This window comes from Lepus europaeus, chromosome 6 (genome assembly GCF_033115175.1).
Source record: "Lepus europaeus isolate LE1 chromosome 6, mLepTim1.pri, whole genome shotgun sequence".
Taxonomy (NCBI): domain Eukaryota; kingdom Metazoa; phylum Chordata; class Mammalia; order Lagomorpha; family Leporidae; genus Lepus; species Lepus europaeus.
In genome coordinates this window covers 113,351,041-113,373,060 of record NC_084832.1, presented here as the reverse complement: position 1 = coordinate 113,373,060, position 22,020 = coordinate 113,351,041, and the positions used below count along the sequence as shown (strand labels likewise).

The following is a 22,020-nucleotide window of genomic DNA, read 5'->3' as shown; positions in this document are numbered from 1 at the left end:
TGTTTATTCTCATATTCCATCTTGTGTGACAGATAGTTGGCAGTACTCATCAATTAAGTATTCAATAAGTTGTCTTGTTTTTGCAGAATTATTTTTTTAGAAAGCTCCATAGTTTTTTCTCTTTAGATTTAAATGGTACTTATTAAGGGGCACCACACAACGTGGATTTTCCCCTCAAATTTCTGCTTGCATGATTAATTTTTTTTCAGGTTGTATATCCTTAGGAAAGGTTAATTTGTACAACTTTGAGGCAAATTCCTCCTTTCTGGCAAGCACTTGCCCTCTGTGACGTTGCTATATACCGGTGTGCCTTCCTGTATGCTGTGACTTGGTGTTCCATCAAGGGCTTCTAGAATCACAAAAAGATTTTTGCAAAGGGAGATATCCAGGCTGCGTCACAGATACTTTCAATCATAACCTTTGGATTGGGGTCTAGGATTGTATTTCTTTATTTTAAAAAAAATCACAGGCGATTTTGATATCCTCTAAAATCTTTTAACCCACTGAGATTTTAGAATAACTCCTGTGTTCAGTGCTGCTCCCAGTGCAAAATACAATATTCAAATATTTGTACTTATTTACTCCACTTCTTGTCCTGGTTGTAGACTCAAGAAAGGTAACTTTTTGTGCACCAACAAACAGACATGCAGTAGTGACAGCTGATATTTTATCTTGCACGGGCTTCCCTTCTCCCAGAGAACAGATGGAATGGAAACGCATCTTTCAAATGAGTCTTGGTTTCTCAAGTCAAATTCAGTTCCTCTTAATCAATTTCTGAAGATCTGATAGAAAAATGGCACATTCTATAACATGCTGCCTGATGGTCACAGCTTTCAAATGTTTGAACATCTCTATTTCTTCAGCAGTATTTTAATGGAAGATTGGAAGACAATGCATCAAAATACTTGTCAGACCTAATCTCAAAATATAAGCTCATAAAGCTGTGAAATACACATCTTACTGTGGGTAAACAGTTGCCACAATTGCATAAGTTTTTCATCAGGCTAGACTTCATGCTTCAAAAACATGGACAAAACAAACGTTTGTTGTTTTGTTAAAAACTTTTCTCTCTTTTAAAGGAGTATGTATTTTTATGTAGGCTATTAATTTCTCTTCTATTTTCTCACCTCTATCCATTATCTAATCATAGTTTTATTAAGAACTTTTTCTTCTACTACATAGTGACCAAGTTTTTCACTTTAAATTTGTATGTATCCATTCTAATCTTCACCACAATTGCATTGCATAGTCATATCTTAATAGTGAGTACATCAATTTTTAAAATATTTATTTATTTGAAAGGGGGGAAAAGAGAGAGAGAGAGAGAGAGAGAAAATCTTCCATCTGGTTGTTCATTCTCCAAGTGGCTGCTATAGCCAGATCTGGACCAGGCCAAAGCCCAGAGAACTCCATCCTGTTCTCCCATATGGGAGAGAGAGGCCCAAGTCCCCAGGTCTTCTTCCCCTGGCTTCTCAGGTGCATTATCAGGAATCCGGATTGGAAGCAGAGCAGCAGGGATTCAAACAAGCATTCCCAAATAGGATGCCAGTGTCACCAGCGGTGGCTTAACTCCCTACACCACAGTGCCGGCCTCTTCCATTTTTTATTTATCATTTGCTTCATTATAAGTCCATAGGCATATTCATTGTTGTCTCTTCTGTAAAGAGTGTGAGAATTCTCAGCTGAAAGGACCAGGGACTGCTCAAAAATGACATCTTACTGAATCAATACAATGTTGACTGGAAGCACAGCAACGGAAGTGGTCTTTTTCTCTTCCTTAAATATGTGTCTCACCATCTGCCTCAGCAGAACCTACAAAGTGTCCGTTGTTATTTAAGGGTTCTAAGTTTGGATCATCCACCACCTTTTTCTCAGTTTCTGGTTCCTTGGTATTTTTTCCTTCATATTTTTTCTTCATGGCAGAAATTAGTACACCATATAAAATAAGTGCTAGGACTTTTAAAGTTGCAGCCAAGCCCAAATAGGTGTTTCTGTGAGAAGAGATTTTTTAAAAAGAGTAGATTATCATTTTAAAATGTGTGGAATAGCTTACAATGTTTTCCTCAAGTATTAAAAGTAAAAAAAAATTAAAAGTATACTTAAAAGCAATAGGCAGCAATTCTTTCAGAATTATTTTAGTTTGGGATTATTTTGAAAGGATTGTGAAATCATGAAAACTCAACTCCAGCTGGTTCCAGCCTTCCTCCTTGAGGAAGAAAACTATGCACTACCCAGCTCCAGTCCTCTCAAGTCTTCTCATCCCACTTGAGGGAGGGAACAGGAACTGAGAAATCTGTTTGAAGTTCACAGCCCAGTGGTCCAGGCTAGGAGACCGAGAATCCCTTCTCTTGCACTTTATACCACATTCTTCCAGGCTTACTTACAGCAATTCCTTTTACCCAAAACATTTCTGGCTGTAAAGAAAAAATTACAGGGCGTACAAAAAGGGCGAAAACATAGTTTGACATACAGTTTACAGAGAATAAATAAGCGTCAAAACCAGAGTAGGTCATGCCAAGGCTGTTGAGAGGACCAGAATGGGAATTTAAAGCAACTGTGACTAAGGGCTCTAATGGATGAAGTAGACAGCCTACCAGAACAGATGGGTGATGCAAGTAGAGAAACAGAAATCCCATGAACCAATGAGAACAGCCAGAGATCAAAGGCTCTGTAACAGAAGCGAAGGCTGCCTTTGAAGAATTTATTAATAGAGGAAACACAGCTGAGGAGATAGTCTGAGATTGAGGCTATCTCAACACAAACCTCCAAAACTGAAATCCAAGAGAAAAAAGATGGGGAAAAACCAACAGAATATTCAGAAACATTAGGACAACCATAAAAGTGTGTAATAGAAGGAGAAGGGACGAAGGGAGGGAGGGAGGGAAGAGAAGAGAAGAGAAGAGAAGAGAAGAGAAGAGAAGAGAAGAGAAGAGAAGAGAAGAGAAGAGGAGAGGAAAGAGTTATTTAGTAATTTTCCCCTAAATTAATCTCATCCACTAACCCACAGATAAGGGAAACTCAGAGAAGACTAAGCAAGGTAAATGTCAGAAAAACTATAGTTAAGCATATCATTTTCAAAACAAAGAAAAACAAAGACTAAAAAATATCCTAAAACAAACCAGAGGAGAGGGAAAAAAAAGTTTACCTACAGAATCAAAATATTTCATCTGACTTTTTTTGCATTAACTATGCCAGCAAGAACATAATGGAATGAAATATTTGGTGTATTTAAAACTAAAACCCACCAACCCCAAATCCTGTACCTTGTGAAATTATCCTTTAGAAGTGAAATAGAAACACAACAATTCCAGATGAACACAAATTAAGGTGCTGCCAAAAGACTCACCTTACAAGAAATATTAAAATAAATTGTTCAGAGAGAAAGAAAACATTATACAATTACCAACTCAAGATGACTCAAATTATACTTTTTAAAGTTTATGATACTGTGAAGGCAATATGTAGTTGGTAGAAACCACGCTTTAGATTTTGCATGTTGATCTTTTCTCAGGCTAGCAAGGTCCAGTATGTTACTCTCTTGTGATCCTGGGCAGCAGCACACTCATTCTGAACAGTAGACCCAGTCTGCTCACAACACCAGCACAATGTGGGGTCTGCAGCCTAAGCTCTGCAGCACTTGGGGTGCCAGTCCCTCCCAGTGACAGTAGCCATGGTCTCTGCATCCGACCCATTCCAGGCCATCTCTCTGGGCCCTTCTCCCTTCCACAAACAGCTCCCTGGGCTCTTCACGCTATGCTCAGTCCAGCACACAGCTCACTTAGTGGGGATCCGACCTAGTGTTTTCATGCCCTACACAGACCCAGTACAAAGAAATAATAATCTATACTAAAGATCAAATGGACTAAGAGACATTTACAGATCATTCCATCCTACTGCAGAACACACATTCTTTTCATGAGTATATGGAACATTCTCTAGGATAGACCATATAGTAGGCTACAAATCAAGTTTCAATACATTCCAAAAAACTGAAATTATATTAGTTATCTTTTCTGACCACAATGTAATAAAGCTGGAAATGAGAAACAAAAGAAATTCTAGAAGTTATACAAATACATGGGGATTGAGCAACATGTTCCTGGAAGAATAAAGGGTCAATGAAAAAGTTAAAAGGGAAATTAAAACAAAGTCCTTGAAATTAATAAAAATGGAGACAAAACATATTAAAGATTATGGGATACAGTAAAAGCAGTACTAAGCTGTACTAAGTATGACACTAAATACTCAGTAGTACTGTGTAGTTGCCTACATTAAAAAAGAAAAATATCAAATAAAAAAGCAACAATACATCTCAAGTGACTAGAAAAATAAGAATAAAACAATCACAAAATTAGTAGAATGTCATAATACAAAAAAAAGATATAAGCAAAATAGAGTTTAAAAATAATACAAAGGATGAAAGAAATAAAAATTGGTTCCTTGAAAAAGTAAACAAAATAGATAAACTATTACTGAAGAAAAAAAGACTCAAATCAATAAAATCAGAGATGAAAAAGAAAATATTATGACTTATACGACAAAAATACAAAGAATCATTGAAAGTTATTATGAACCACTATACACCAACAAATTGGGAGACCTAGAAGAAATAGTTAAGTTTCTGGAAATATATAACTTACTAAAACTGAATTACTAAGACACAGAAAGCACAAACCAACCAATAGTCAGTGATGAGATTGAATCAGAAATAAAGAATCTTCTAACAAAAAAAAAAAAAAAGCAGAACTAGATGGCTTCAGTGTTAAGTTCTATCAAACTTTTAAGGAAGAACTAACACCAACTCTTTTGAAATTATTCCAAACAACTGAATCAAAGGAAATCCTTTGAAACTCATTCTATGACTCCAGTATTACCTCATTACCAAAACTAGACAAGGATACAACAAAAACCATACACCAATATCTCTGATGAATAAAGATACAAAGATTTTGAACAAAATACCAGCCAACTGAATCAAACAACATATCAGAAAGATTGTTCATCTTGATCAAGTGATATTTAGTCCAGGAATGTAGGGATGAATCAACATACACAAATCAATAAACACAATATATTAATCAAACAAATGAAGGACAAAATCATATAATCAGTTTGAAATATGCAAAGAAAGCATTTGATAAAATATAACATCTATTCATGATGAAAACGAACTAATTAGGTATGTAAGTAACGTATTTAACACAATAAAGGTTATATATGACAAGCCCATAACATCATATTGAATGGGAAAAAGCTGAAAAAATACACTAAGTTCTAGAAGTAGACAAGGATGTCCACTCCCACTACCCTACTAAGTGTAGTTCAGGAAGTTTTAGCCAGAGCCACGAGGAAAGAGAAATAAATAAAAGCATATAAATATGAATGAAGGAAGTCAAATCAACTCTATTTACAGTTGACACGATTATATGTATAGGGGAACCAATAGGTTCTAGTAAGAGACTATCAAAATTGATAAATACATTCAAAAATTCACAAGAAACAAAATTTACACAAAATCAGTCAAATTTTTGTACATCAGTAATGATCTTACTGAGAAAGACTTGTACGAGCAATCCCATTCATAATTGCTACAAAAAACATTAACTATCTTGGGATAAATTTAAAGATGTGAAAGATCTCTACAATGAAAATTACAAAAGATTTCTACAAAAAAATTACAAAGATCTCTACAATGAAAATTACAAACACTAACTAAAGAAATTGAAAAGACACAAATAAAGCAAAGACCTCTCATGTTCATGGACTGGAAGAATTAATAGTATCAAAATTTCCATGTTGCACAAAGTGATTTACAGATTCAATGGACTTCCCATCCAGATACCAATGTCATTATTTATAGAATTAGGAAAAAATAATTCTAAAATTCATATGAAAATACAAAAACCAAAGAAATCTTGAACAATAAAACAAAGTGAGAGGCATTTATCACAACACCAGATTTCAAAATACTACTGTAACAAAAACAGCATAGTTATGACATTAAAATAGACACAAAGACAAACAGAATATAATAGAAACCCCAGAAATAAATTCACACATCTATAATAAACTTCTCTTTGACAAAGGTGCTAAAAACACTTCCTGGAGAAAGGACAGTCTCTTTAATAAACAGTGTTGGAAAAACTTGATTTCCAAATGCTGAGGCTTGAAACAAGACCCCTACCTCACAGCCTATATAAAAAAACATGCAAAATGAAAAAAAAATACTTAAATATAAGACCTAAAACTATCAATGAAAACATAGGGGAATACTACAAAATATTGGAACTGGCAATAATTTTTTTGGATAAAACTACAAAAGCACAGACAACACAAGCAAAAATGGATAAAAAGGATTACTCCAAGAACAAAAGATTTTGCACAGCAAAGGAAAGAATCAACAGAGTGAAGAGAGAACTGATAGAAATATTTGCAAACTATGCTTCTGATAAAAGATTAATGTTCATAATGTATAAGGAACTGAAGAAATTCAAGAACAATAAAGTAAACAATTCAGTTAAAAATGGGCAAAAGATCTGAACAGCCATTTTTTGAACTAAGAAACACAAATGGCCAAGAAACAGATGAAAAAATGCTCAAAATCATTCGCTGTGAGGGATGCAAATCAAAACCACAGGGAGATATTATCTAATTTCAATTAGAATGGTTATAATCCAAAAGTCAGAAAATAATAAATACTGGCAAAATTGTGGAGAAAAGGGAATGGTAATACACTGTTGGTCACAAACCAGCTTAGTATAGCCATTATGAAAAACAGTAGGGAGCTTCCTCAAAAAACTAAACTTAGATCTACCATATGACACAGCTATCCCATTTCTAGGAACATATCTAAAGGAAATGAAGTCAGTAAATGAAAGAGATAACTACATTCCCAGGTTTACTGAAGCTTTGTTTATAATAGCAAATACATGAAATAAACCTAGATGTCCATCAGTGGATGAATGGATAAAGAAGCAATTAAATACCTACATAGCTGTACAATTTAGGATGAGGAAAGTTTTTGCAAACAAAGATTTGAATGCAAGTCCTAGCTCTTATTTTTAGTAGTGTGTTTGTGAATAAGTTACTTATTATCCTTGAATCCTACCACTTGACTATTAAAATGAGATATCAGATTGTCTAATGCCATTTTGAATATAAAATGAGTGTTCATGCAACTGGAAACATAGATTATACTTAGTGAAATAAGCTAATCCTAAAAAGACAAATACCATATGTTTTCTCTGACTTGTGGTAACTACTAGAGTACCTGAAAGGTCATGTATAGGAGTGAAATTGGCATTTTCAGATTCGATGATTGTTTACAGCCCATGTCTCTACTGTTGAGGAACAGTGTTCTTTTCTTTTTTTTTCTTCATAGAATTTCTGGAACTCTTTACTTGGTAGGATTAATCTTATGAGCATAAAGTAAACTAAAAATAGATCTTTGTGAAAATTAGGAGTGGGAATAAGAGAGGGAAGAGGAAGAAGGGTGGGAGCATGGATAGGAGGGAGGGTAGGGTTGGAAGTATAACCATGTTCCTGAATCTATATATATGAAATACATTTGTATACTTTTAATAAAATAAAAATCTCATCCATAATTAACAACATAAAATCTTCAGGAATGAATGTGAGACGAAAAAAATGAATGTTCATTAAATGGTTTCTACAAGTAACATGGTTAATAGCATTATTATATTGAAAATGATATCTTTTAAGAATTAATACAGTAAAAAAATCAATTAAAAGCATATTTATGGTAACTTACCCAAATAACACATTATTATATAACCTACACGCCCCTCGAGCCCCACAGCTGGTGATGGACCACTTTAAGCATGTTCTGTCAATCAGAGCCCCAAAATATATTGGAGCCAGAATTCCTCCTGAAATGTGAGATGAGACAATATCAATCCAGGGACCATGTTTCAAATGGAACTGGGTCATATATCACACTGATACATTTTGCATTATGTAAAAGCTGAAAAATTTTAGAAGATTATCCCATAATTGTATCCTAAATCTACTTAAGAATCTCAAAGGCTCAAGCCGTGTAGAAGTGTCACAGACATCCTTTACCTACCCTAATCCTTCCAATACACACAGGGAAGAAGTAACACTGTGTGCCTTGAGCCCTGTATCAATTAACTTAGTATCAACTAACTTAAGCCTGATTAATAAAAAATAAAATGATGTTAGTAGAAATAGAAGTTATATTGATCACATGTAATTTTTCTTGGGCAAGAAGAGCGGGAATAATGGGAGTAGAATTTTTACTTTACTAGGCAAAGAAAAACTCTAAACTCAATTTGCAAAGGCAGAAGTGTTCTTCAACTCTAAGAAAATTAGAAATTGAGTGCTTACACCAGGACTCGCTCCCCAGAAGAGTGCAGGCCCAGCGTCAGAGTGCTGGCTCCTGGCTCTTTCTGGGCTCAGAGATCACTTCCCCCTTCCTGGTGTCATTGGAGCCCAGAATCCAGCATTTTTGCCTCCATTGAGTTTGTGTTTTTAAAATGCCCTGTGAACAGCCTTAGGCTGTTCAAATGAGGGCCTATGATGCTACATTTTGTGTCTGTCTTCTGATCACAATGCAGCATTTGTCTTTAGTGCTCTGCCCCTAGCCCAATTTTATGTATAGTACATGATTTTTCTGGAGCACATATGTTGTTTATAGCAGAAGTGTCTGGTTGCTTTTACTGCATTTTTAATAAACTCTGAACTTGACTGCTGGTTCCAAGTATAGGTAATCTGATAAAAGAAACTTGAGGGGCATGCTAGCAGAGATCTACCCTTCAGATGGAAAAACTGAGGTGTTCATGATGTGCTCTGTTCTTTTTTATAGTATTGAATGATTTTCAGAATTTATTTTGCATTATAATAAATGATAGTGATTCACATGTCATCATCACATTACACCATCACACGTAACCCAGTCTCAATTTTCTGAGACTGAGAAATCTTAAAATGACAAGGGATTGATATCCAAAGCCAGTGTGTATGAGGAAAACTAGAACCAACCGAAACGGTTGGGAATCTGCAGGTTTCAGAAAATCGCCATCACCCTTTGAAAATGGAAAGCATACGTCAACTATTTATTTTCTCTACATGATGGCACTGACCTGAACAAATCTAATGAATTAGATGTTAGGTAATAAATTTAGTCCTTATTATTACTGGAATTTTAAAGCTTCTAATAACCTATTCTTAAATGACTTTTCCAAGTTATTTACCATACGGTCCTTCCACAACTTTTCCATATGTGTATTCAAGACAAATGTTTGTGAATTAGGAATGTGGCACTCAGTATCTCTTTTCCTCACAGAAGCACTGAGGTTCCATTGTGACCTACAGAGGATACCTCAAATTAGGATGCTCACAATTAAGAAGGCAATTTTTTTTTTTAACTATAAGAATTTCTTCTTTTCTCAAAATCTCATCTCAGTACATCAGGAATACAAAGTCTATGGCCTGGATTCTTTTTGGATCTGGAGATAGGGAACTGCCAGGAAGTACAGGGATTGCAAGAACAGAGGGGCAAGAGAGTGCTGGGAAGAGAACTGTGATGGCAGCTTCTCCTTTCTCCCACCCCCATATCCCTTTGAATATGTGTGACCTGCGCCCCAAGTACACTCTTGGATGATTTCTCCATTGTAACTGGGCTGTAAAGTTGGGCAACTTTCATTTGATTGCAAGGGTCTCAGGGATGGACTCTTCTCACTTCCTTTTCCTCCTAGCATTTGTAGTTGTCCCTGGGTCATGATTAGTCCTTATTCAATCCCTAGATGAACTATGCCTCTCTCTTCTTCCCAAGAATGTACATACCACATTTGTAGGTCTTAAGGGGAACCCACAGGGCTTAGGTTAGAAATTGTTAAAATAACAAAAAACAACCATGCAGTAAAAATAGCAAACGGCAGTAAGGGAGAAAGGGTCATTTCCTAAATCTTCTACGGATCACCTCACTTCACTGCTTAGAGATGGGGTTTTAACCTTTGTGCCTGTAGTGTACTCTCTGCCAACAAAACTCACAACTTCCTGAGTTTCTTTCATTGAATACATTCCCTGAGTCCAATTCTAGAGTCCAAGCCATTCCTTTTTACATTTTAACTTCTGGTGGAGGTCAGCTGACCAGCCATGACAGCGGGAAGTGTTGCAATGAGTGCCAATTTCTGCTGTTTGGGACACCTTCTGCTTGGCCAGATTTTCAGACCTCCCCAGTCTGCTGTAGGAGTTACGTAAAGCATTACCCAAAGAATGCATCAGCTTACAGGGAAAGCCCTCCATGATGCCTCCTTGGAAGAAATATTCCCATGTATGAAAGTAGACAGACTTGGGGATCACCTGCCATTGTGTTAGAAAGAGTGTAACACGAACATGACGATTCCTTGACTGTGACAGATTGATGTCAGCTAGAACTAACAGTCAGAGTCATTTTTAGGTTACTCAGTTTTCCTCTGTCTCCTATTACTGCCCATGACCACAAAATAGAAATGAGTTTTACTTAGACCTTTTTGTAAGTTGAAATTAATTACATTCATCTTTTAACTTTGACATAAATATAACCCAAATTTATATTTTACATATTTGTCCTACCTAGTGTCCGTATAACTAGAGAATGGAAACCCATTGCAAGTGATTTCAATTCAGGCTGAACAATTCTGAAATTAGATAAAAGCAAAGAAACATTAGCCATCTTTAAAACAGCAAGCAGAAACCCAATATTAAAACATTTCTCAATGTTATCTTCCTTCAAGGTTCAATGAAAATTCTCAAGGGAACGGCCCACTTTTTACAAAAGAACTTCTCAAAATCTGTGGAAAAATGGAATTAAGAGATTTATTTTAGTAGGAAAAGATTTGAAATTCATGCATTGTATTTATAACATTCACTTTCATGAACTTCTTGAGACATTTCCGATATATGTAGATTTCAAACTATTTTACATGAAAATAAACTTATCTTTTAATTCCATTTTCTACAATCCTTTAAAAATGTTTATTTATTTGAAAGGCAGAATTGCCGAGAGAGGGAGGAGGGAGAGAGAGACAAAGAGAAAGAGAAAGACAAAGAGAAAGAGAAACAGGAGAATGACAGAGAGAGAGAGAGGGAGAGGGAGAGGGGGGAGAGCGGAGATGGGGGAGAGGGAGGGAGGGAGAGAGAGAGAGAGAAAGTAAGTGTGCTTCCATTTATTGGTTCTCTCTCTAAATCTGCTGGTTTGCTTCCCAAACCCAGGCTGAATCCTTGATCCTGGAACTCCATACAATTATTCCACATTGGTGTCAAGGGCCTAAGCACTCAGCCCATCTTCTCATGTTTTCCCAGGTGTGTTAGCAGGGAGCTGGATCAGAAGTGGAACAACCAGGGGTCAAACCACTGATCATATGGGATGATGGCATCACAGACAACAGCTTAACACATAGTACCACAATGTCAACCCCCTTTGAACTTTTTGAAGTACTGTCATATAAAGTTAAATTTTTAGTTGATTTAAAAAGGCAAACACCTGAGTGATGCATTATGATATTAAGACAGGTTAACAAACGTGTTCATATTTAATTCTTAGGAAAATTCTATGAGAGAATTTTGGGAACAGACTTTATTATGCCTATAAAGAAAGAAATTGTATGATCTCTTCAGTCAACACAGCATTTATGAAAAAAGAAACTTTTATCTACATGTACATCTCCATATCTTCAAGCCTCTTTTTACCATCATGTTTCTATCACTGAATTAATGAAAAATTCTTTACTAATATTTTTCATGAATTATATAATGCAAAGGGATCAGAAAAGGTTTCTGTACTCTAGATCTTAAAGATGGAGAGCGCACTGGTGTCTTTGCATAGAAATTCATTCATTATCCCCTTTAGAAAGTTATTTCCACAATTCTATTTTCCTTTTCTAAATTATCGCATTTTTATTTATTTGAAAAGCAAAAGGGGTTGGGGGGAAGAAAGGGAAACAGAGAAAGAGGGAGAGGAAGAGGGAGGGGGAGAGGTAGAGGGAGAGAGGGAGAGGTAGATATCTTCCATTCATTGGTTCACAACCAAAATTCCCACAATAGCCAAGAATTCACTCAGGGTCTCCCAAATGGGTTACAGGGTCCCAACTGAGCCATCAGCTAAGCATTAGCAAGAAGCTGGAATTAGAAGTACAGCTGGTACTTGAACCTAGGCCTTCTCACATGAGATGGGAGCATTGCAGGCAGCATCTTAATGGCAGTAACAAAATTTGTCTCACAATTCCATTTTTTTAGTGCTCAATGAGCAGATGACACTACCATCCCTGCGATAGCATAATGCACATCAAATAAAATTATCTGGCAGCGAAAGAGTGGCTGGGCTGGGATGGAGAAGTGACAGAGACTCAAAATTTCATTTTTGTTGAAATATTAAAATAATTCATACAACAGATATTTTCCCTTTGAACTATTATTGGCTATTTTTCCTCAGAGAACTAAGTAGATATAATCGTATAATAAACATTTCAGAAACATTTCCTAGGAGATGTCATGGTCATTTCTGTTCTTGAGAATGATGGGATAAATGATGTCTCAAATCAACTGAGGGTCTTGGAGAAGTCGTTTAACCTCTGTTAGCCTCTGTCTCCTTATTTGCTGTGAGGGGATAATAGCGCCTGTCTAATGTGTTGTGAGAATCCAATACTATAAGCTAGCATTCTAAGCTTATTTTTTTTCCGTATAACTACCACTTCAGCTTTGCAGGACAGCCACCTTTACCAAGGTTCTCAAAGAGAGCTTGTAAAACTAAATAGGGCACAAATTAAAGCAAACATAGCATAGTAAGAATTAAGCCTACAGTCCTATATTAGGAGAGGAAAGAAATGGAACGTGTTGGGGGCTCTGCTTTTGCAAAGATCAGTGACACTTTGCTATCCCAGCAAAGGGCACAAGACTATACTTTGAGGCAAGGAAGCAACAGCTCTTATTCAAGGACACTGGTTTCTTCCATAGCAGCATTGTCCCAGGAAGAGAAAGTTGACTTGTGTTTTAAGCCATCTCTCTCAAATAATGTTTCTCAAGACAGATGTTGGGAAGGAAGACACTGACTGGTTGGATTCTCTGATAATTGCCTAAAGTGCCATTTACCACTGCTGTTCACATGAAAATGTGGACCTGTTTTAAACTAGATACACTAGACACAAACTGAAATTTGCTCTCAACTCCAATATTTTCCCAGGGCAAGGACTGGTATGCAGGAGAATTGGATGAGGAGAGGCTTGCAAATGGGAATATTTTCCTGAAAGTGGGCTTGAAATCTTGACCAACTCAGTGAAAATAATAAATGTGTGATACAGTGACACAGAAATACAATAAGATCAAACATACTCTTCCCACACTAACTTGCATGCACCCTCACACATAGTCACACATTCATACTGCCCCCACACATGTGCAGGCACATGCACACATCATACAACATTACCATTTAAGATATTTATCACTGCAGTGTCAATCCTACCTCACAAGTGATTTTGAGACACCTAGAATTTGGACAGACCTCTCTCAGGATGGATTCATCACACAAAGCCCCTCAAGAAGCAAAATGTGATATAGGTATTTGGGCACAGTGGTTAAGATGCTGCCAAGGATGCCTCTGTCTCCTATCCGAGTTTTTGGACTCAGGTTCCAGCTCCACTTCAAATCCAGATGCCTGTTAATGTGCACCCTGGGAGGCAGCAGATGTTGGCTCAAGTATCTGGGTCTCTGCCACCCATAGGAGACTGGACTGAGTTCTGAGGTCTTGACGTTAGCCTAGCCCAGCCCTGGTTCTTGAACATACTGGAGAGTGAACCAATAGAATGAACCAATGGATGGAGTATCTCTGTTTCCATCTATCTCTACCTTTCAAATACTAAATACATACATACATACATAAATTTAAAAGAAAGCTAATTGTGTTATTTTTCATTTAATCATTAAATTAAAGAACGTCTTCTTGGGGCTGCTGCTGTGGCCTAGCTGGTAAACCTGCCACCTGCGGCACTAGCATTCCCATAAATGTGCTGGTTCAAGTCCCAGCTGCTCCGCTTCCAATCCAGCTCCCTGCTAATGCTCCTGAAAACCAGTGGATGATAGCCCAGGTTCTTGGGTCTCAGTATCCATATGGGAGACCCAGATGAAGCTCCTGGCTCCTGACTTCTGCCTGGCCCAGCCCTGGCCATTGTGGCTGAACCAGTGGATGGAAGATCTGTCTCTTTGTCTCCATCTCCATTTCCCTCTTTCTGTAACGGTGCCTTTCAGACAATTAAAATAAATCTTTACATAAAAAAGAATGTATCCTTAATATAACTAACTTAAATTGATCCTCTTGTTTTCTCAACTGAAAATTAGGCATGAGGACCTACTGTTTCTTAGAATGATTCCCGGTTGCACCTCATAAAACCCTATCAACTGACAACATAGATAAGCAATGCCTGTCTTCCCATTTTCCAAGCTTAAAGAGAAGCTCTAATTCATTTCCTAGCTGACCTAAATAATTGAAATGCAAGTAAAAAACCAAAAACCAGCAAACCAAAACAAAAAACAGTTCTGAAATATTATCTTATTTTGGCCACACAGAATTAATATTAGTCAGAAGCTTACATCATGACTCGCATCCATTAGTCACCTGTGGAAACCTGATTTCTCGACATCTCTGGGTAGCAAGCTCTCCTCACATGGTTTAGCACATCTCTTAACCCAACCAGCCCCCTACTCCTTCCCATCACTTGAACCCTTTCAATGTGCCCACTGGAACTCAAGGTCTCTTATCAGCAAAAAGTTTAGGTCCAACATCCTTTGCAGTCCTTTTATGTCTTGTTCTAAGCAAGATTATGATTCTCTTACTAGGCAACTCTGTCAAGTGAAGGCTGTTTTGCTTCCCTAGGCCCGAGACCTAGGTGTTTTCTTGCTCTCTTTACCACTTCCAAACCCACATCCCTCCTCTGAAAGACCTCGAGCTCCCACGAGGGAGATTCAGATTGAATTCCAGGCTCTGCCTTCATCCTGGCCCAACTCTGGCTGGGGAAGGCATCTGGGAGAGTGAACTAACAGATGGGAGATCTCTGCCAGTCTGTCTCTTTCTCTGTATCTCTTCCTTTCATATAAATTAATAAATAAGATTTTTAAAAATTTTGTAAATATACAGAGATGTCAGGCATTTCATAGAAACAGTTCTAAGACAACTGTGCTTCTCTCCTTCCCACAGTGCCCTCTCCTGCTTTTTTCCTTTAGTTTTTGCAATAACAATTTTAATTCACTTCACAAGCAAACTGGTACAGATTTTTGAGGTGATTTTCTATAAATTAATGACCTGAAATTTGGCAATTTTCAGTAGGCAATATTTTATATTAAGGTGGAACTATATTTGTGGAATAAATTACTAGAAATAATTTGGCAAGATTTGGGGTCAGAGTTGAATTTAAAAACTGCACACACAATGTACAACTTATTTTGAACCTTAATCAAAGTGAAAAACATATTTATGGGGTACCCGCCATTCCAGGTCATGCTGTTGGATCACTGTGAACTTGCCTTAAGTACATAGATTTTAAAAGTATAACAAGGGCCGGTGCCGTGGTGTATGGACTAAGCCTCCGCCTGCAATGCTGGAATCTCATATGAGTGCTGGTTCAAGTCCCAGCTGCTCCTCTTCCAATCCAGCTCTCTGGTATGCCCTGGGAAAGCAGTAGAAGATGGTACAAGTGCTTGGGCCCCTGCACCCATGTGGGAGACCTGGAGGAGGCTCCTGGCTCCTGGCTTCAGATCAGCTCAACTCCTGCCTTTGTGGCTATCTGAGTGAACCAATAGATGGAAGACCTTACTCTTTCTTAAAAAAACAATTATAGAAGTATATTTTTGAAAAAGTATAACAAGATGTTAACCCAGGTCACAATATTTAAACATATATATTTTTAAGATCTACATGCAAATCTTTACATGTCTTCAGTACAAGGCAATTGAATGATTCACAAGACTAGCACAGTTTGTATTATTTGCCCCCTCCCTAATTCTCCAATCTGTTCTGTGCTATACCTTCTTGCCCAGTATTTTCCAGCCAACTGGCTTCTTTTCACTCTTTAAACGCATGAGCTTTTTTCCACTCAAAGCACAGGCACCTAGATCGCCTTCCCTGAAAAGCCCTTCCTTGGCAAACTTTAGCTTGTTCCTTACACTTTCAGATCAAATGTCACATCTTTTCAGAGTGTCCTCTGAGTTCTCTTCCTTATAGCCCCTCACCTCAATCTTCAATAAGGGTTTCCCCCTTTTAGTCCCTTTAACAGCAATGTTTTTGCAATTATGTAGTTTTTCTTAACATTATTGTCTGGTCAATCTTTCCTGTTACATGCTTTATGACAACTACCATGTCGATTTTATTCACCACAGAATATTCTTCATGAAGCATGGTATCTGATCTAAATATCTGTCTCCTGAGTGAAGTGAGAAATGAATTTTTCTCAAATATTTTTCTTTTGTCCATGAGAGTACCAAGAGAGACTAGAACAAAGCCATTCTGCAGGCAGATTACAAGCATTGAAGTATCATTACAGACTTCAGTTAAATTTTATATCTGGTTCCCTGATTTTATTTTTTTATTTGACAGGTAGAGTTATAAACAGTGAGAGAGAGTCAGAGAGAAAGGTCTTCCTTCCGATGGTTTACTCCCCTAATGGCTGCTACGGCCAGCGATGCACCAATCCAAAGCCAGGAGCCGGGTGCTTCCTCTCGGTCTCCCAAGCGGATGCAGGGGCCCAAGCATTTGGGCCATCCTCTGCTGCCTTCCTGGGCCACAGCAGAGAGCTGGATTGGAAGAGGAGCAACCGGGGCTAGTATCCGGTGCCCCAACCAGGACTAGAACCCAGGGTGCCGGTGCTGCAGGTGGATTAGCCCAGTGAGCCACAGCACCAGCCCTGATGTTTTTATTCAGTGAAAATATTCACAAAAATTCTAAGGCATTCCTAGATAATCAAAATGTAGCAAAATGTGAATATGTGTCCCAAATATATTATGGAAAAACATGTACACACTAGGTGTGTTTGTAGTTCAATATACGTGAAAATGCTCTGAAAAATCATACTCATGGGGCCAGTGCTGTGGTGTAGCAGACAAAGCCGCCACCTACAGTACTGGTATTCCATACGGGCCCTGGTTTGAATCCCGGCTGCTCCACTTCCAATCCAGCTCCCTGCTAAAATGCCTGGGAAAGCAGCATAAGATGGTCCAAGTACTTAGGGCCCTACAACCACATGGGAAACCTGGAAGAAGCTCCTGGCTCCTGGCTTCAGATTGGCCCAACCCCAGCCATTGCAACCATCTGGGGAGTGAACCAGAGGATGGAAGATCTGTCTCTGTCTCTCTCTCTGTAACTCTGCCTTTCAAATAAATAAATCTTAAAAAAAAAAAAAAATGAAAAACCATACTCACCGAACAATCAGCATGATAAATGCAGTGCTTCCCAAGGCAGTACAATAAGAATTCAAGACTTGCACAGCTATGTAAATGTAATATTTTATTGTACAACTACGCTCTCTCGGGCATTCACCCAAAGAGGCTGAGTAATTGCTATTCTGGAGACCAGTTACTTCCACACAGCTACAGTTATGAAACACCTAAAAAACAATTGTTGAAATGTTACAGAATACACTTATAAAAAATGTTAAGGCTATAAATACTATCCACTACATTTAAAGAAGGCTCATTCCTTCAAATAACAATATTTACAATTTAAAAAATTCTAAAAATACATCTCCATAGTTGAAGAGTAAAAAAATAGTTTCCTGGATTCCTTTCTAAATAAGAATGTGTAATTCATTATGAATGTTTAATTCATTTCTCATTTTAAAATCTGGAAAAATTTGGGATATAAGCATCTGAAACTCTGTGTATAATTTTCTTATTAATGCAGAATTTTTCTAATATTCTTGGCTCACAGAATCTAAGGAAAATAGAGTCAGATGAGAATCCTGGAATTCTATCTTGGCAAACAAAAGCAACACATTTGTACTAGAGCATAGTGACATATAAGAAAATAGGTGAGTTGATTACCAGAGAAGTTCATCACAATGCAATGTCCAAACCAATGTTAGGAAACAAAGCAGTAAAATTTAGGAACAGATGAGTATAGAGACTTAATCAGGTAGACACTTTATGTACCCTGGTGTCTTAAGTGAGCTCTACTCTGCTTCTAGGCTAACCTAAGGTTTAGGGGAAGTTCACCTTGAATCTATTAATGCTGAAGTCTAATTACTGGATGAAAAATTTAGTCTAGGAAAAAATTTTAATTCACATTTTCAAAATTCTATCAAACCGTTTTTTTCACTAGGAATAATAAAGAGAAATTCTACACACAGCAAGCTTTATGGTCAATAAAACCAAGCCAGTATCAATAGTATTTTTTTTCTTTTTCTTTCTTTTTTTTTTTTAAGGTCTTCCTTCCATTGGTTCACTCCCCAAATGGCCGCTACGGCCAGAGCTACGCCGATCCGAAGCCAGGAGCCAGGTGCTTTCTCCTGATCTCCCATGCGGGTACAGGAGCCCAAGCACTTGGGCCATCCTCCACTGTCCTCCTGGGCCACAGAAGAGAGCTGGACTTGAAGAGGAGCAACCGGGACTAGAACCCAGCGCCCATATGGGATGCCAGTGCCACAGGTGGAGGATTAATCAAGTGAGCCATGACACTGGCCCAAAGAGTATTTTTTTTCAAAAGTTATTTATTATTTTCATTTTTACTTGAACATAGGAGGGGAAGAGAGAGAGAGAGAGACAGAGAGAGAGAGAGAGAGAATCTCTTCTATCCACTCATTCACTCTCCCAAACAACAGCAACAGGCAGGACTGGGCCAGCCCAGGCCAAAGCCAGGAGCTCAGAACTCAATTCAGTTCTCCCATGTGGGTAGAGGAGGGCAGGCACTTCAGCCATCACCTTCTGCCTCCCTGAATGTGCATGAGAAGCAAGCTTGATTGGAAGCAAAGTAGCTAGGATCTGGACCAGGCACTCTGATATGGGATAAGGGTATCCCAAAGGGTGACCTCTCTGAAGTTCCAGATACCTAGCTCCAAAGAACTGTTATTTTCAGAAGAGAGGGGTGGTTACTAAAGATTCAAGAGAACTTCTCACTAGCCTCCCAATGGCACGATCACTGTCAGTATTAAGAAAATGCTGTCTCTGTAGCAGACACAACTCTCTTTATGATTCTAACATCATCCTTCCAGGCCTTCACAAGTGGGCAAAGTGGGGCCATGGACTGAATGGGCACCATCAGTGAAAGGCACTACAGCAATGGATGTGAGAGTTGAGCTTATAAGTATAGTCCTTGGGCTATACTGGTACAAGTTTGTTAAGGTTGTGGCCCAGCTTCAGAGAAGCTAAAATGTTTATTCTTCAAAGTTCCTCACAACATAACACAATACAATGGGTAGGGCTTTGGACAAGGGAAAGACAAAACAACTAGAGAATCACAGGAGGATATGGTTGGCACAATGATCATATTTGATTATATTGTTAATGTTGGTTGTAGGAAAAGGGCCACTTTGTGAGATGTTGTGTGGATCAGAGAGATGAGGAACATCATATATAATCCCCAATGACTGGAAGTTACCCAAGGGATTGGGGGAAACTCACAGTTAGCATGAAAAGGAGTATTTTGAGTGAAGAAAGAAATGCCATTTTTATGGGGGTATAATAGAAACAGATGAACAGGATAGTAAATTACCCAGGGCAGAAGTTCTGGTTTTGGGGAAATGAAAATGAAAAGCCAAGAGCTGGTCAGTCACGTGAGCAGGAAGCCTTGATTAACTTCTTGAAATGCTGAAGAGTCGTTAGCCTAGAGCTAAACTTCAGAATATCTGTAAAGCTGCATATAGACTGTTCTAGGAAGGCAGCTAGTGCTGACGGTATGTCGGGACTTTCTCCTAACTTCTAAAGGGTGATGTGGTTGGAAATCATATGCTACAACCCAACAATATGCTTCTTAGAGACCACATGTGGGGTCTGGTGCTGTGGCCTAACCATTAAAGCAGCCGCCTGCATTGCCGGCATCACATATGGGCTTCAGTTTGAGACCTGGCTGCTTCACTTCTGATCCAGCTCTCCGCTATGGCCTGGGAAAGCAGTAGAAGATGGCCCAAGTCCTTGGGACCCTACACCCAGATGGGAGACCCAGAAGAAGCTCCTGGCTCCTGGCTTCAGATAGGCCCAGCTCCAGCAGTTGCAACCATTCAGAGAGTGAACCAGTGGATGGAAGAACCCTCTCTCTGCTTCTGCCTCTTCTTTCTGTAACTCTGCATTCCAAATAAATAAAGAAATCTTTTTTAAAAAAAATAGAGACCCTATGTATTCAAAATTCAAAAGGTTCTTAAAATCTCAAGGAAATACAAGTGAGTTAATGTTAAGTTAAATTCGAGTAACAAACATGACGGTGAACCAAGCATGATTTTATAATAAAGTTGTGCTCTACAACGTCACAGTCATTACAACAATAAATAACATTGGAATATTTTTCTTTTATCTTCTTACTGGAGATCTTAGATTAGGTAATTGCATGTAATCTGTGGCTTTGATGAAGTAGAAGAGAGAAAGTAGAAACCAATACTCACTGTAGGCTTTGTATTGCCACTTGAGGATTTGCAGCCTGCTAGACAGGGTGATGTGTATGTTACTCCATTGCTCCCACAGACGGGCTCCCACTGGCTTCCATCACAGTTGCAGTCTGAGTTGCAATAAGAAGGTGGTACATCTATAGGAGATGCCACTGGATATTTTCTGGAAATACATGACAGACATGTATCAAAGAGAGAGAGAAAATGAGAGAGAATAAAAAAAGAAAAATAGGAGGGGAAGGAGATAAATAGCAGATTTAAAAAAATGCTATTCACTTTTTTTTGTTTGTTTGTTTCCCCTCCATCTATCCCAAGAGATGACTTATGACCCGGAAAAACTAAAACTTTAAAAAGCTACCAAACAGAATAGGTAAGATTAATATGAGAGGTCTTTGTAATTCTATCAAGCAATTTCACACTAGATAAAGCAATTCATTTTTCTGATACTTGATTTGTTTTCAGTAAGGCAATGGCATTAAACTCAGATTCCTTCCAGTTTAATGAATCTGTGAATGTTATTATGAAAGCAGGGTGAATTTAAAAATCTACATTTTAACTATATAAGAATTGAATGTAACATGGTTCAATAAGAACCTCTAAAGATTAATTCTGAAAATGCAAGAATAATATGATGAGTTGAGAGTGACAAGATCCACACAGATTTAAAATGAAACTACATGAGCTTTATAATGACTTACTTTATACTATGGTTATAAATTATAAAACATAATTTTAAGACATCACTAAAATTATAAAATACATGTCACTTCTATAATTTTGTGCTTACAGATTTTAGAAATTATTCTCTTAGTTTTTGTAAAAATACTGAGAATAATTGAGGAAATTCTAGGAGGCACTTCCAGTGGATGGAAGATCTCTCTCTCTCTCTCTGTCTCTCTCCCTCTCTCTGTAATTCTGCCTTTCAAAAAATAAACAAACAAATAAATCTTAAAAGAAAGCCTCGTCTAAATAAGATTGGAGTTGGCGAACTCGAGAGGCTTCCATAGCCTTCACAGCTCATGACTAGAGCCTCAGGTGATTACTGACATCATAAATAAGAGTGTCAATTGTTAAATCAACAACGGGAGTCACTGTGCACTTACTCCCTATGTAGGATCTCTGTCCTTAATGTGTTGTACTATGTGAATTAATGGTAAAGTAGTGTTCAAATAGTTCTTTATACTTTGTGTATCTGTGTGGGTGCAAACTGTTGAAATCTTTACTTAGTATAAACTAAGTTGATCTTCTCTACATAAAGATAACTGAAAATGCATCTTGATGAAGAATGGGATGGGAGAGGAAGTGGAAGATGGGATGGTTGTGGGTGGGAGGGAGGTTATGGGGGGAAAAGCCACTATAATCCAAAAGCTGTACTTTGGAAATTTATATTTATTAAATAAAAGTTTTAAAAAAAGAAAGC

At 37.8% G+C, this 22,020-nt stretch overlaps 1 protein-coding gene across 2 annotated transcripts in view; it reads right to left on the bottom strand.

The window, feature by feature from the left end:
• Positions 1-1,271: 1,271 nt before the first annotated feature.
• The window catches only part of LOC133761936 (solute carrier organic anion transporter family member 1B3-like), a 68,427-nt gene continuing 47,678 nt past the window's right edge, over positions 1,272-22,020 (bottom strand). For both annotated transcript variants that reach the window (XM_062194924.1, XM_062194925.1), the window contains 5 exons: positions 20,598-20,763; positions 17,428-17,612; positions 10,597-10,661; positions 7,772-7,889; positions 1,272-1,991 (listed from right to left, as the gene is read on the bottom strand). In XM_062194924.1, the coding sequence (XP_062050908.1) occupies positions 1,778-1,991; positions 7,772-7,889; positions 10,597-10,661; positions 17,428-17,612; positions 20,598-20,763 (748 nt within the window). In that variant the 3' untranslated portion in view covers positions 1,272-1,777. The remainder of the gene's footprint in view (positions 1,992-7,771; positions 7,890-10,596; positions 10,662-17,427; positions 17,613-20,597; positions 20,764-22,020) is intronic.